The sequence below is a fragment of the Mesocricetus auratus genome, unplaced genomic scaffold (genome assembly GCF_017639785.1).
Source record: "Mesocricetus auratus isolate SY011 unplaced genomic scaffold, BCM_Maur_2.0 Super-Scaffold_100021, whole genome shotgun sequence".
Classification (NCBI taxonomy): domain Eukaryota; kingdom Metazoa; phylum Chordata; class Mammalia; order Rodentia; family Cricetidae; genus Mesocricetus; species Mesocricetus auratus.
Genome location: NW_024429202.1, coordinates 308,890 through 322,705, shown reverse-complemented (window position 1 = coordinate 322,705; position 13,816 = coordinate 308,890). Strand labels below are relative to the sequence as shown.

Below are 13,816 nucleotides of genomic sequence, written 5' to 3'. Positions count from 1 at the left end.
TTATTATAAATAGATAATGATCTATTTCATAATTCCATAAAACATATACAAAAATCAAAACACTTCTCTATTTACACACAGCCAGCATATGAAGTGCTTTACACTAGAAAGATATAACATCATCATGCAGTAGGTAGATAATGTCTTGACAAAACAACTGCTTGGTGTTCAAGCAGTGAGACCTGATCTGAATCTGTAGGACACATGTGAGAGACTAGGTGTGTGTGTGTGTGTGTGTGTGTGTGTGTGTGTGTGTGTGTGTGTGTGCCTGTGCCTGTGCCTGTGCCTGTAGTAGAGACAGCACAGCTGTGACTTGGTGCTTGCTAGCCTGCCTTTAGCTTCAGTGAGAGACCCTAACTGAATGGAAGAAGGCTGTTACAATGCAGCAGGAACAGTGTATAACCTCTTGTGGCCTCCATGAAAATGGGCAAAGGCAGGTGTGCACACAAAGTCATGGATGAACCACATGCCAATAAACATGCCCTCATTCATGTGTACTGAAATACTGTGGGCTTCAAAAATAAGTTAGCCTTATTGTGTCTTATGTGTATGAATGCTTTGCATGCATGTATTCATGTTAGTGCACCACGTGAGTACCTGATGCATTCAGAGGTCAGAGGTCAGATCAGAACCTTTGGAACTAAAGTTGCAGATGGTGGTGAGCCACCCTGGGGAGTTTTGGAACTGTAACCAGATCCTCTGCAAAAGTGACAGTGCTTTTTATCTCTGAGCCATCTTTCTAGGCCCTGGCACTCAAATATTTTTTTAAAAAATATTTTTATTTAAATTAGAAACTATCTTATTTTACATATCAATTTCAGTTCCCTCTCCCTCCTATCTTTCCAAGCCCCCCACTAATCCCACCATCCTACTCTCTAGGGAGGGTGGGGCCTTCCATGGCGGATCATCAAAGTCGAAACATCATTTGGGGAAGGGCCTAAGCCCTCCTCCATGTATCTGGGCTAAGAGATTATCCCTCTATGGGGACTAGGCTCGCAAAGTCCATTCCTGCACTAGGGATACATATTGTTCCACTGCCAGAGGCCCCATCAACTGCCCAGGCCTCCTAACTGTCACCTAAAATCAGGAGGCCTGGTTTCGTTCTAAACTTGTTCCCCTGCTGTCATACTGGGGACCATGAGCTCCCACTTGCTCATGTAAGCTGTTTCTGTGGGTTTCCCTAGGGTGGTCTTAATCCCTTTGCTCATCACTCCTCCCTCTCTGAAAATGGATTCCAGGAGTTCAGCTCAGGGCTTAGCTGTGGGTATCTGCTTCTGCTTCCATCAGCTTTTGGAGGAAGGCTCGAGGACGGCATATAAGGGAGTCATCATTTTCATTATAGGGGAATGGCACTGAAGGTAGGTAGTCCTCTCCACTATTGCTTAGATTCTTAGTTGGGATCATCCATGTGGCTCTGCGGACATTTCCCTAGTGCCAGATTTCTCTAAACCTATAGTGACTCCCTCCATTATGGTATCTCTTTTCTTGCTCTCCTCTATTCTTCTCCCCCACCACTCAAAGCTTCCTGATCCTTCATGTCCTCCTCTCCCCTCCTCTTCTCCCCTCCTCTTTCTCCTACCCACCTTCCCATCCCCACACCTCTATTCTAGTCTCCAAATTTGTTCAGGAGTTTTTGTCCTTTTCCCCTTCTTCAGGGGACCATATATGTCTCTCTTATGGTCCTCCTTGTTTCCTAGCATCTCTGGATATGTGGATTGTAGGCTGGTAATCCATTGTTCTATGTCTAAAATCCATATATGAGTGAGAACATACTATGTTTATCTTTCTGTGACTGAGTTACCTAACTCAGTATGGTTTCTTCTAATCCCATCCATTTACTTGAAAATTTCAAGATTTCATTTTTTTCTGCTGAGTAGTACTCTATTGTGTAAATGTACCACATTTTCTTCATCCATTCTTCAGTTGAGGGATACTTAGATTGATTCCAGGTTCTAGCTATTACAAATAATGCTTCTGTGACCATAGTTGAACAGATGTCCTTGTTGTATGAATGTGCATCCTTTGAGTAAATTCCTAAGAGTGGGATTGCTGGATCTTAAGGTAGACTGATTCCCATTTTCCTGAGGAACCGCCATACTGATTTCCACTGTGGCTGTACAAATTTGCACTCCCACCAGCAATGGAGGAGTGTTCCCATTCCTCCACATCCTCTCCAGCACAAACCATGTTCAGGGGGCCTGGTTTTGTCCTGTGTTGGTTCCCCAGCTGTCAGACTGTGGTCCATGAGTTCCCGCTTGCTCAGGTGAGCTGTTTCTGTGGGTTTTCCCAGTGTTGTCTTGACCCCTTTGTTCCTCATTCCTCCCTCTCTGAAACTGGATTCCAGGAGTTTGGCTCAGTGCTTGACTGTGGATCTTTGCTACTGGATGAATGTTCTAGGGTGGCATTTAAGGTAGTTATTATTCTCATTATAGGGGAAGGACATTTAAGGTAGCCTTTCCACTGATGCTTGGGGTCCTAGTTGGGGTCATCCTTGTGGATCTCTGTATAATTCCCGAGTGCCAGATTTCTCTTTAAACCTATAGTGACCCCCTCTATTGATGTGTTTCCTTTCTTGTTCTCCTCTAATCCTCTGCCCACTCAATCTTCCTGATCCCTCACATTCTCCTCCCCTTCTTCTTCTCCCTTCCTTTTTCTCCTACCTCCCTTACCGTCCCCCATACTCCCCACTTATTCAGGGGTTATTATCCCTTTCTACTTCACTGGGGACCATGTACGTCTCTCTTATAGTCCTCCTTGTTTCTTAGCTGCTCTGGAGGTATGGATTGTGAGCTGGTAATCCTTTTCATTATGTCTAGAAACCATATATGAATGAGTACATACCATGTTTGTTTTTCTGTGACTGTGTTAATTCACTTAGGATGGTTTCTTCTAGTTCCATCCATTTTCCTGCAAATTTCATGTTTCTATTGTTTTTTTCTGCTGAGTAGAACTCCATTGTGTAAATGTACCACATTTTCTTTATGGGACAGCAAAAATCCAAACTGGAACTGTATATGATGGCACATTACTTAGGGACATGCCCAGGAAAAATACATACTTGCATCTTTATTAAGACATCTGATTCACATATTTCCTTGAGGAAAAGAGGTGAAGGATTTTTCTTGCCTAGCTGAGGAAAACATGGGCGCCGAACAGTGTGTGAACAGGAATGCTAAGCACAACACAGTTAGCAAGCAAAGCTTTGTTTGTGATGTGAAAGTAGACCCAAAGGGAACATCCAAAAATTACAAGCAAACACGAAAATGGCCGATAGAAAATCATTCCAAACAATTCTGATAGCATGGAAGGTGATATACGTGGTAGCAATCACTCAATCACTCACCGAGGATGGTCAACTTGATCCCTGACAGAAAGACCCAACAATGTCCCATAGCTTTGTGCTACATCCTCTTCCCTATTCTGAACCTCTTCCTGCTGTATCCCTAGTGGTGAATGTATTGTACTTAACCCCACCTAAATCTTCAGATGAAGAGGTTGTAAGCATAATGAAGGAGAGGAGGAAGAGGAGGAGGCGCTACTATTGATAAGTCTCCAGCGTTGCCCCAGTGAGTACTGCACATCCAGAGGCTTCATGAGATTAAAAGCAATGGGGGCAGGGGACAGAGAAATGAAGACAGTTGAACAGTGGAGCCTCCAGTTCACTTGATAGCAGAGCTTCACCAGGATAAAGAACTGCTGTATCAAAGGCCTGTTGGGTTGTCAGGAGATATTGAGAATAGAGACCTAGGAGAGGCTATGTCAGTCTACTCCATTTCTTTAATGAATCCATCATCTTTATGGCAGCATTCACCCACCGTCCACTTTGCCTGTCTGTGGCCTTTAGTGCAGGAACCTGGGGGCAGCACTGTTGAAGAGAGAACAGAGAAGTGCAGCTTACTGTTTTGCTCCATGGCTTGTACAGTCCACTTTCTAATAGAACCCAGGATCACCAGCCTAGGGATGGAACCATCCACAATGGAATGGGCTCTCCTCCATCAGTCACTAATGAAGGAAATGTCCTACAAGCTTGCTTGCAACTTAGTCTTGTGGTTGCAAATTCTCAAATGAGACTGCCTCCTCCCAGATGACTTTAAATTGTGTCAGCTTAACATAAAACTAGGCAGGACTGGGGACATGAGGATGCATAGGTCAGGTCATACAGGTCCCTATGAACTGTATGTTTGGGGAGCAGGGTTACTTGTGTCAAAGCGTATATGAGTGGCATTAAGAGAAAGGGGTGGAGAGGTGAGGATGAGAGATGAGAAACGTGACCAGTCCACATTCAGTAACACCTTTTACAGGGAGAGGAAACTTGCTGGAGAGAGAAGAGCAATAGTCCAAGAACTCTTTGCACTTTGAGGTAGCAAAGTCCCAAAGGTCTTTAGTGGCATCCAAGTCAGAAACCACAACTTTGCCTTGCCAGGGGCTTCTTCAGGTATGAGTTACTGGGGGCACTGATAGAGGAACAGAGATACACAGGAAATGTGGCCACATTTTGTAAAAGTGCATCCCAGGCCAAGGGGACCATGCACATAGCAGAGATGTTCTCAGACTATGATGGTTGGGCACCCTAGGAAGTGCTGTTTAACCATTGCAGAGTCTCATCTCCACTGAAATAACCCTTTATTTCTCCTCTGTTCACATGCTCAAAGTATCTTGTATAAATGGTGACCATCAATAGCTGGAGGCCGATAAATATTAACCAATGACTAGAATGACCCCGGGATCCCAGAACCTACTACTTCCAGAACATGGACTCCAGGACAGTGGCTTTGTCACATCTAAGACCTCTGGTAAGATCCAGGACTCCTGCTTTACTCTTTTCTCAGCCTCTTTAGAATCCTAAACCCAGAAAGGCAGTGCTTGCCGGCTCTTTCTCTGTCGTCCCAAACTTGCTCTAAGAAAAGCCTGGATGTGTTGATTGAGTTTGTCAGCTTGACACAAGATGGAGCTACTTGAAAGGTAGGAACTTCAGTTGAGAGAATACTTCCATAAGGTCAAGCTTTAGGACATTTTCCTAGTGATTGATAGAGGAGAGCCAAGCCTGTCGTGGGTGGTGCCATCCCTTGGCAGATGGTTCTGGGTTCTTTAGGAAAGAAGGAGAAGCAAGCCATGAGAAACAAGACAATAAGCAGTGCCCTCCATGGCCTCTGCATCACCTCCTGCTTCCAGGTTCCTGCCCTGTTTGAGTTCCTGCCCTCACTCTTTTGATGATGGACTAGAACTGGGGGCAAAATAAACCCTTCCTTCCCCAAGTTGTTTTGGTCATGGTGTTTCATCACAACAATAGAAACCTTAAGACTAGTAATTTGTTTATAGCAAAAATTATACAATAAATAAGACTTTATGTGTTCCCACTTCCCAAAATATTTGTGTTTTAGCTAGAGAACATCACACCATAGGAATAGCTTGCACATGGTATTTGTTTTGTGTGTGTGTGTGTGTGTGTGTGTGTGTGTGTGTGTGTGTGTGTTGAGTTTTGTTGTTTGGTTGCTTGTTTTATACCCAGTCTCTAACTCTCAAACCTCCTAAATCAACTTCTCCAATGTTGAGATTACACGCATGCCCTTCCGGAGTTTAGGCCAGGAATTTCAACCTTAGGGAATGATCACAACCCTTAAGATCAAAATAGTTTGATGACTGTATGCTTGAATGTAAGTTAAACTCTGTCACAGTTGTGGTTTCCAGTAAGGAGATTTAAGCTATATGGTTCAGACCAGCATGAACTACCTTTTATTTGCTTGCTTGTCATTTGGGCCTGCTATCTCCTTCTGGTGATGTGACATGTTGGTTTATATCCTTTCCCCTCAAGACTCATCCTATAAGCAGGTTAGACTGGGCACAGCAAGGTGCACAAAATTGATAACACATAATTCCTGGGAGGCATGGTGATACATGCCTGTAATTCTTGCGATCTGCGGGGTGAGGCAGGAGATTTTAAGGCAAATTCAGACTACATGCCAAGTCCTTGTCTCAGCAAGCTTACAAAAAATGTGTGCAACTTTCAAAATATGCAAGAGAACTTTTATGTATATATAAAATTAATATATCAAGGATGTTTTCTGATGTATTTTTTACTCTTAACAATATAACCAGCTATATGTCATGTCCACATTGAATAGCACTGGTACTGGGATGATCATAAATAAATTTGAGAGTTAAATATTAGGACAAATTTGCTAAATTGGAAATGGAGAATGTCCAACAAACTATAAATCATTAGTGTTCTATGTTCTATGAGATATAAATTAGTTTAGGACATGACTATGCTAGGTAAAGAGTAAGTTCAATTAGTCTGCAACTGTTAATTCAGACTAACCAGTTAGACAATCAAAGGTCATGTCTCTGGTCTGGACTGTGAGTATAATACAGGAAGGATATGCCTTCTAGTCTTTGGCCTCATTCCCATTTCAGGTAAGTTTTCACATACCCATTTCCAAAGGGTATGTCTTGGTGTAAGAAAAAGTTCACTGGGGCAGACTTGGTTATTTCCATAGATGCAGCATGGATGTTCATTAAACATAATCACCTCCTTGACTTTGATCTGCAAAATGGAAACTGGGCTATTATTTCCTGTCCAGTTTCCACATGCAATTTTAAGCTATCTCAGAACAGTAAGTGACAGGAAATTTAAAACTACACCAATTTATTGGTTACTTTTCATCTTGCCCTTTCAAAAGCAACTGAGGTAGGTTTTGCTCAGTTTCAGAGACATAATCCATCATGGTCATGGGTGGGTACACCAGCAGGTCTCTTTGCATCTGTAGTTAGTAGCAGTGAAGATGAATGCTTGTGCTCATTTGATGTCATAGTTTTACCCCTTTTAACTCAGTACTCTACACCAGCCCATGACATGGTGCTGTCCTCAATGACAGAGGATCTTCAGTTCACTTTCACAGACATGCCCTCAAGTGTGTCTCCTCATAGATTCTAAACCCATCAACTAGAGAAGGAATATTACTAATCACACCAACACTAATAGTTGCCCAGTGTTTTTGAAAGTGGCACATGGAATGAGGGAACGGACATGGAAATTTCCAATACTGAAACTGGGGAGAAATTTGAAACTGTGAAAGGATATCACATTACTTCCCTCCTGAGACTACATAGCAAATCCCAAATACTTTCTCCCATCTATATTACCTGTAGATAATACTGAGTTCTTCTCTTCCTCAGGGTGTCTAATATGATTTTGTTGTGCCCAAGTCTCGACGACCCCCAGAGACTAACAAGGAGACACACTTACCAAACAGCAAACACATGCTTTATTGTTTAATCCTGTCTGCAGGGACTCCATCTAGCAGGATGACACTGTAGCCTCTAGATGGATCCAAATTCATTGTCTATTGCCAGAATTTAAAGGAAAAAAATCACAAAATTATATCAGTAGGTATGGGTCAGATCCTGGTTGGTTGACTTTTGGGGAACAATTAGGGGAATTTCTTAGAGTCGGGGCAACTGGTTTATTAGTATTTTTGATTATTAGTATTTTTTGGCTACAGATGGGAGCATTAATGGTTTCTATGGCTTTGTCTGTTACTTGCAGGCAGCCTGTTTTCACTGCTTGGTGCTGGGAGGGAGCATTCTGTGGTTTCTCTGTCTCTTGGAGGTGGATTTTTATCAAACACTGTATCCAGGTACTTAATAAGTCTAAGAGGAAGGCTGTCTTAGAGTTTTGTTCACAAAACAAGAGCTAGAGGCTAGGGGACTGGATTTGTTTTGAAGGCTTTTCCATAACCTTTACATTTATATAGTTTCTCTCTAGTATAAATAATAAGAGTTGAATGGGAACTTACGGCTTTGCCACATTTATATAATTTCTCCCCAGTGTGAATTATTAGAAGCGAAGTCTTTGAGTTTAGTTTACTTCTTTGAATTCCAGCATATGACAACCTTAGGTCAAATGGGGTAAAGCCAAGCTTTGTATTGTCTCTGGGAGCTTGTCACAACCAATTAAATGAGAATCAATATCTAAGATATCCCAGTAGGTACTCAATCAGTAGTATCCAGACCAAATAGCGAGATAGATGCTTTTGAATGTAAACCTAGGGACTATGACCATTTAAGTATTTTTAGCATTTTCATCAGAAAGGTGTCCTGACATATTTTTTATAAATATATAACAGTTGATATGGATTGTAAGTAGAGGAAATGATTGTGTTGAGGCTAAATCCTTCCTACCTGGGCAATTAACACATAATATGCACAGATAAGCCCTTGTGGTGATTTTTCCTTGGCTGTCAATTTGGCTATATGTGGAATTAACTAATACCCAGGAAGCTGTGATTTTTCTTGTGAGTAGTTTTTCTTGATTGAATAATTTGAAGTGAACAGACCCACCAAATCCTGATATTTTGATGTGTGAGGATCCACCTTAAATCTTGCATGTACCTTCTGATCCAGCCTTGAAAAAGATGTGTAAAAAAAAGGAATAGAAGGAGAAAATTATGTAATTTTACTTCAACTAACAGCATACTCAATAGAAAAGATAATACGAGGCATCCAGGTTCAAAGCAATCAACTGTCCCTGTCAGATATTGCAGGATTTGCCTGGTGGTGTGGCACACTTTAATCCCAGCACTTCAGAGGCAGAGGCAGGTGGATCTATGTGAGTTATAGGCTAGCCCGATCTACAGAACTAGTCCCAGGAAAGCCAAGGCTACACAGAGATAATCCAGTCTTTAGAAGAAAATGTTGCAGGTTTTGAACTGCTTCAGATCCAAATTACCACACAGTCCTCTAGCTGGGTGATTTGAACCGTGACAGCTGAAGATGGAAGAATTCTTGATCTCTAATGTCACTATACACTGTAGGAAGTGAAACAGAATGATATATATATATATACATATATATATATAATGGATTTTTTAAGAGCAGAAAGGTGTGTGTGTAGAGAAAAAGGATTGGAATGGAAGGAGTTGAAGGTGAGGTGAATATGTTCAAAACAAGTTCTACAAAATGTCAAAGATCTATGAAGAATTTTATAAGGTTGATATTTGCTAAAATCAAAGATTATCAACATTGTTGTTTGTTAACTTGTCAAGAAAAAGATATAAACACAGTGCAAAATATTTAGATACAGTAAAATATTGTAGGAAAAGTACTAGCCCTTTCTTTGGCAAGGTATTACTACCTAGGCTGCCCTTGCACTAAAACTCTGCATGCCTCAGCAGACCAGTTCCTAGCCTGTAGGACTAAAGGTATGAACGATCACACCCAGCTAAGCAGTGACTCAGGAAACCTTGTGGGGAGCTTTGCTTATGGAGATTGGCCACAGAGTTAATTCAATCTTCCACACTTTACAGGAGCTCCCCTATTGGGAACATTAGTAAAAGCAACATTGGAGCAAGTGGGCATGATCCTTAGCGACTACAGAAGGGCACTCCAGAGGACAGCCTGGTTCATTCTTCTCTAGACCAGACAGAGTGTGTTTCCATAAGGTCTGGATTGCATCCCAGAGCTGAGCTGATACTGTTGTTTCCCAATTAAACACTGATGAGGCCAGAGACAATTCCTTGGGTTTGTGCACAATTTACAGGATTTTTTAGCTCATTACCAAATGGAAGTTTCTTCTTAGAAGTGACATTTTGCTATTCATCCAAAATGATTTGTATCCCATTTGGTTATGCTTTTGTAAATGTAACATGAGTTACAGCTACAGATAATTTTAGATCAACCATATTCACTCTTTCATTGCCCTGATGTACTTTGCTCAGAGGTATTTACTTGCTACTTTTCAAATTTGATCATTGTTTAAATTCTTAAAGTAGTTACAGCAGTTTTCTATTTAATTCAGAGCAACAAAAGGGGCCACTACCTCTAAATTAAGTGTACACATATAATATATAAAATTAAATGCCTTGAATGGATTGAAAATTATAAGAATCTAGAGGTATTTTATATAAATATGTATAAAAGCAAAAATTCAAGATTTAGTAAAGGATTTTTTAGTATTTCTCTGTTGTAAACTATAAGAAGAAACCACAGTATGAAATTAAGTATGAAATACTGCTTGATAGTAGCTTACCATCTTGGAAGAAGTGACTATTCTTGCTAATGATTGATATATAAGGTTGGAAGTCTACATGAAAGTAAATTAGAGAAAACTAACCATACTATTCTGTACATGAAAGTAAATATGGTTACATTCTGGCATAATTTTCATTTCTGTGTTCAATTTTGGTTATTTCTGTGTGCTTGTATATTTTGGAATGATGTATCTCATGTAGAGGAAAAAATATCAAAGGAGGACAATTAGGTAAGTAAGGAAGGCAGCATTGGGATGATAATCCCTTTTCTAAACTAATTTTGACAATGAGTATTAGTACTTGTTTTGAGGTACGTATGACTCTAAGCTAAAGCTGTTGGCTCCATTTGCTTCAGACCCTGGAGCTTAAGGAATTTGGAGCATATTTGCCTTAATCAAACCAAGATTTTTTTATTTGTGTAGATATTCAAAGAGAAGGGGAATAGATATTCAAGTCTCAAATCATCATGAGAAACTTTTTTATGCCTCTAGGATTTGTGATGATATTTTGTTTTTGCTGTAGCAGATAAAGCTTGTCTGAATATCAGACTTGTAGAAATAGCCACACCAGTTAGTCGTAAAGCCCAGGGAGTGGTGACAAGCACCTTTAATCCTAGAACTCAGGAGACAGAGGCAGACAGATTTCTGTGAGTTCAAGGATGCCCTGGGCTACAGGAGATTGAATAAGTCTAAAGAAGAAATAGAATTCATGACTTTGATCTCAGATCACGCTCCTTTAATCCCAGAACTAGGGAGGTGGAGACAGGAGTGATTTGGCTGGGTGGAGAGAGGACTATAAGGCATTAGAGACAGGAGCTCAGAGTATTCAGTCTGAGGATCGCCCCTTTTGTCTGAGGATTCAGTAGAGGTAAGAAGTATTGGCCGGCTGCTCTGCTTCTCTGATTTTCCAGCATTAACCCTTTATCAGACTCAGGGATTTTATTAATAAAACCAATTAGAATTAGCTCTACAAGGATTCATTCCATAAAAGTAAGCCAGGAATTGTATCTTTAGTTGATGTAAACTTTTACTGTTGTTAGGTATTTGCAGCAGAAGGAGGACAAGTAATAAATACTGCCTTCATGTGTCAAGGGGTTGGAATGTGGGATGTGAATAAGTAAGACGCTAAATCAAAGCGAAACATTTCCTAGAAGTAGAGAGGTTTCTTGGATGGACAACAAAAGAAGGAGCTATTTAACCTACACATGTCTGTAGTGAAAGGCCAATGAATACTTTGAACACTCCAGAGTATAGTTTTTCATAAGCACGGAGAGAGCCTGTCACAGACCTTGGTCAAGGTACTAATTTGGATGGAGTCTCCAAAAAGATGCTGATGGTAGGGCACAGAATGTCTTTAGAACTCTATGTGTTTCTGTCGAGAGTGAAATAGGAAAGATCAGCAACTGCAATCCTATACTTACCTCAATTTTTTTTGGTCATAGAAAAATGAATCCTGTCTTGCCATACACAGGACTGTATCACAACTTCAATCAAATTTGTTCAGTCTCTTGTTTGTCTGGAGTCAATAATAGCAATTCTGCTGTTTTTCCTTCAGAAATTGGAGTCAAGGCATCTCCCAAGCCTTCCAGGAAGAACTCACCTGCTTCATCTGCTTGGGCTGCCTCACAGGCCCAGTCACCATAAGCTGTGACCCAGCTTCTGTGGGCCTCCACCTTCACTGGAAACACATCCAAGTTCCTGTCCATTGCCCTACGTTTAGGACACCATGCCAAGAAAAGGACTTCAGAACCAACATCGTTCTGAAGAAGCTGGTGTCCTTTGCCTTGCTAGACAAGCCATCCTCTTGAAGTCCCTGGGCTCCAAGGAGCACTACTGTGTGGCCCAGAAGAAGACCAAAAGGATCTTCTGTGTGGAGAACAGGATCTACCTCTATGGACTCTGCTCTCCCCTTAGCACAGTGCCATTGGAGCAGCTGCTGAGGATCAAATGGTAAGTGATGCTTGGGAGAATGTGAAAGCTGAAGAGGGAGGCTTAGCGGACCATAGCAATATGCTTGTCCTGATTATGAGGATGCTGCTGTTTCCAGGATGCTGGCACTTTATTAACAGCTAATGATTATGAATGTAAACATCTCTTGGGAGATTTATGGTATAAAAATCATTTCTACTTACTGATGCATTATCCCCAGGTCACTGGAAAGGGAAATAATTACATTCATATGTTTTGAAAGTGTCTGTGGCTGTAGACTAAATTAGAAAAATACATTGTAGTCAGCTAGAGAGAAGCATCTTATGAAAATTACCCAGACATTAGTCATAATTATTAATCACTTTACCTAAGCAAATTTGTATGCTGTGTTTTATGTTTCTATGTTCTAAAATACAAAATTTATAGTTACCAAAAGAAAGAAAAGAAAACGGATCCTTCTACTCTCATTAAAGTAATTGCATTTGTGGTCCAAGAATGTGTCTATTTATCAAAAGTTGATATTCATTGTTTCTTACAGGAGAGACTTCTAAAACAAATAGCATCTCTATGTGAGAAGATCCAAGAAAATTAGGAGAAACTAGAGGCAGAGAATATAATGACAACTTGGTACAGAGTGAGTAGGAGATTCATGCTTAAACTCTGGTTGAGGCAGATATTTTTCAAAGTTTGTCATTCAAGAGTTATATAAGGCATTGAGTGTGATACTAGGAAACATTTTCTGCTGGCTCCTCATTCTAAGTGTAAGACATACTTTTATATGTGGAAAGAATGATTTGTTTGTGTGGCAGAGGCATCTAAGACTAATGAGTGAATTACTTACAGTTCAGCACACTGGATTAGTCTCTATGACTGCACCATGAATCCCAATGACTACCTCCAGAGGTTCATATTTGAGTAAACACATGAATTATCAATCAATACTTTTAATTCAGGCACCTCTGGATCTCTTATATAGGTGAAAGTGCTCAGGGTTTTATTGCCTGTGTCATTAATAAAGAAGAAATTAATGAAACCAAAGAATTTACATGTTCTGAAAAGTGGGGAGATTAAATCACAATCAATGTATCACAGTGACAGAAGTCATTTGTCAAATTTAGGCATAGAAGAGTGCAATTAGGAGGATAAAATACATTGCCAATGTGATTGAGAATGTCCCTTTTTATTCAGAACTACTTGACTCTGCAGAAAAAATAAATGATCAGAACAGAATACAGGCCATGGCACTCAGTTCCCTGGGAAGAGGACAAGCAGCATATTGAGTGTGTGACACATGAAGGTCAGTGTGTGGTAGAGAGACTCAGGGAAGTGAAGCCATGATGGTCCAAACAACAATCGACTAAGAGAAATGCTCAGAGCTGATGGCAGTGTCCCGAAACGATCCTTGGGATGGCTGCAGGTGAGCATGGAGGAGTGCAGGAAATTTTTTATTGTCTGGACCTACCCTGATGATTGTTGTACTGAGATAGCTTTCAGTATTTCCTGCTTTCATATTAGGGGCTTTCCTTCTCAGGAATAATCTGGAGGAGCTCGAGTTTGTAATGATCTTGAAATTATAATTTCTCAAGGTTTATGTCCTAACTTTATGCTTTTGTAGTGTTCTCTGAAATTGGGAATTCAGTGGTTGTTGTTTCCAGCACTCCATTACCTCTAATGGATATTGAGCACAATTTGAAAGAAAGCTATTCCTTGATTTCTTCTGTCTGAAAGCTGTCTTTTTGAGAGTTCATTAGGAGGTTGGGATTTTGGGCCAGAGTTCTATTGGGTAGTACATGGTAGCCTCCAACTAACAATAATCCTCAGGCCCCAAACCCCTGTAACCTGATAATTCTGAATTTACAT

At 40.6% G+C, this 13,816-nt stretch overlaps 1 protein-coding gene across 10 annotated transcripts in view; it reads left to right on the top strand.

Annotated features, from left to right (window-relative positions):
* Positions 1 to 13,774, top strand: part of LOC121133291 — an 81,153-nt gene extending 67,379 nt beyond the window's left edge. For 6 of the 10 annotated variants that reach the window (XM_040729430.1, XM_040729433.1, XM_040729431.1 and 3 more), the window contains 2 exons: positions 3,448 to 3,566; positions 4,653 to 4,791. In XM_040729430.1, the coding sequence (XP_040585364.1) occupies positions 3,448 to 3,545 (98 nt within the window). In that variant the 3' untranslated portion in view covers positions 3,546 to 3,566; positions 4,653 to 4,791. Of the gene's footprint in view, positions 1 to 3,447; positions 3,567 to 4,652; positions 4,794 to 11,582; positions 11,978 to 12,494; positions 12,591 to 13,144 lie in introns of those variants that run through there. The other 4 variants (XR_005870112.1, XR_005870111.1, XM_040729427.1 and 1 more) reach the window with 4 other exon arrangements.
* Positions 13,775 to 13,816: the final 42 nt, after the last annotated feature.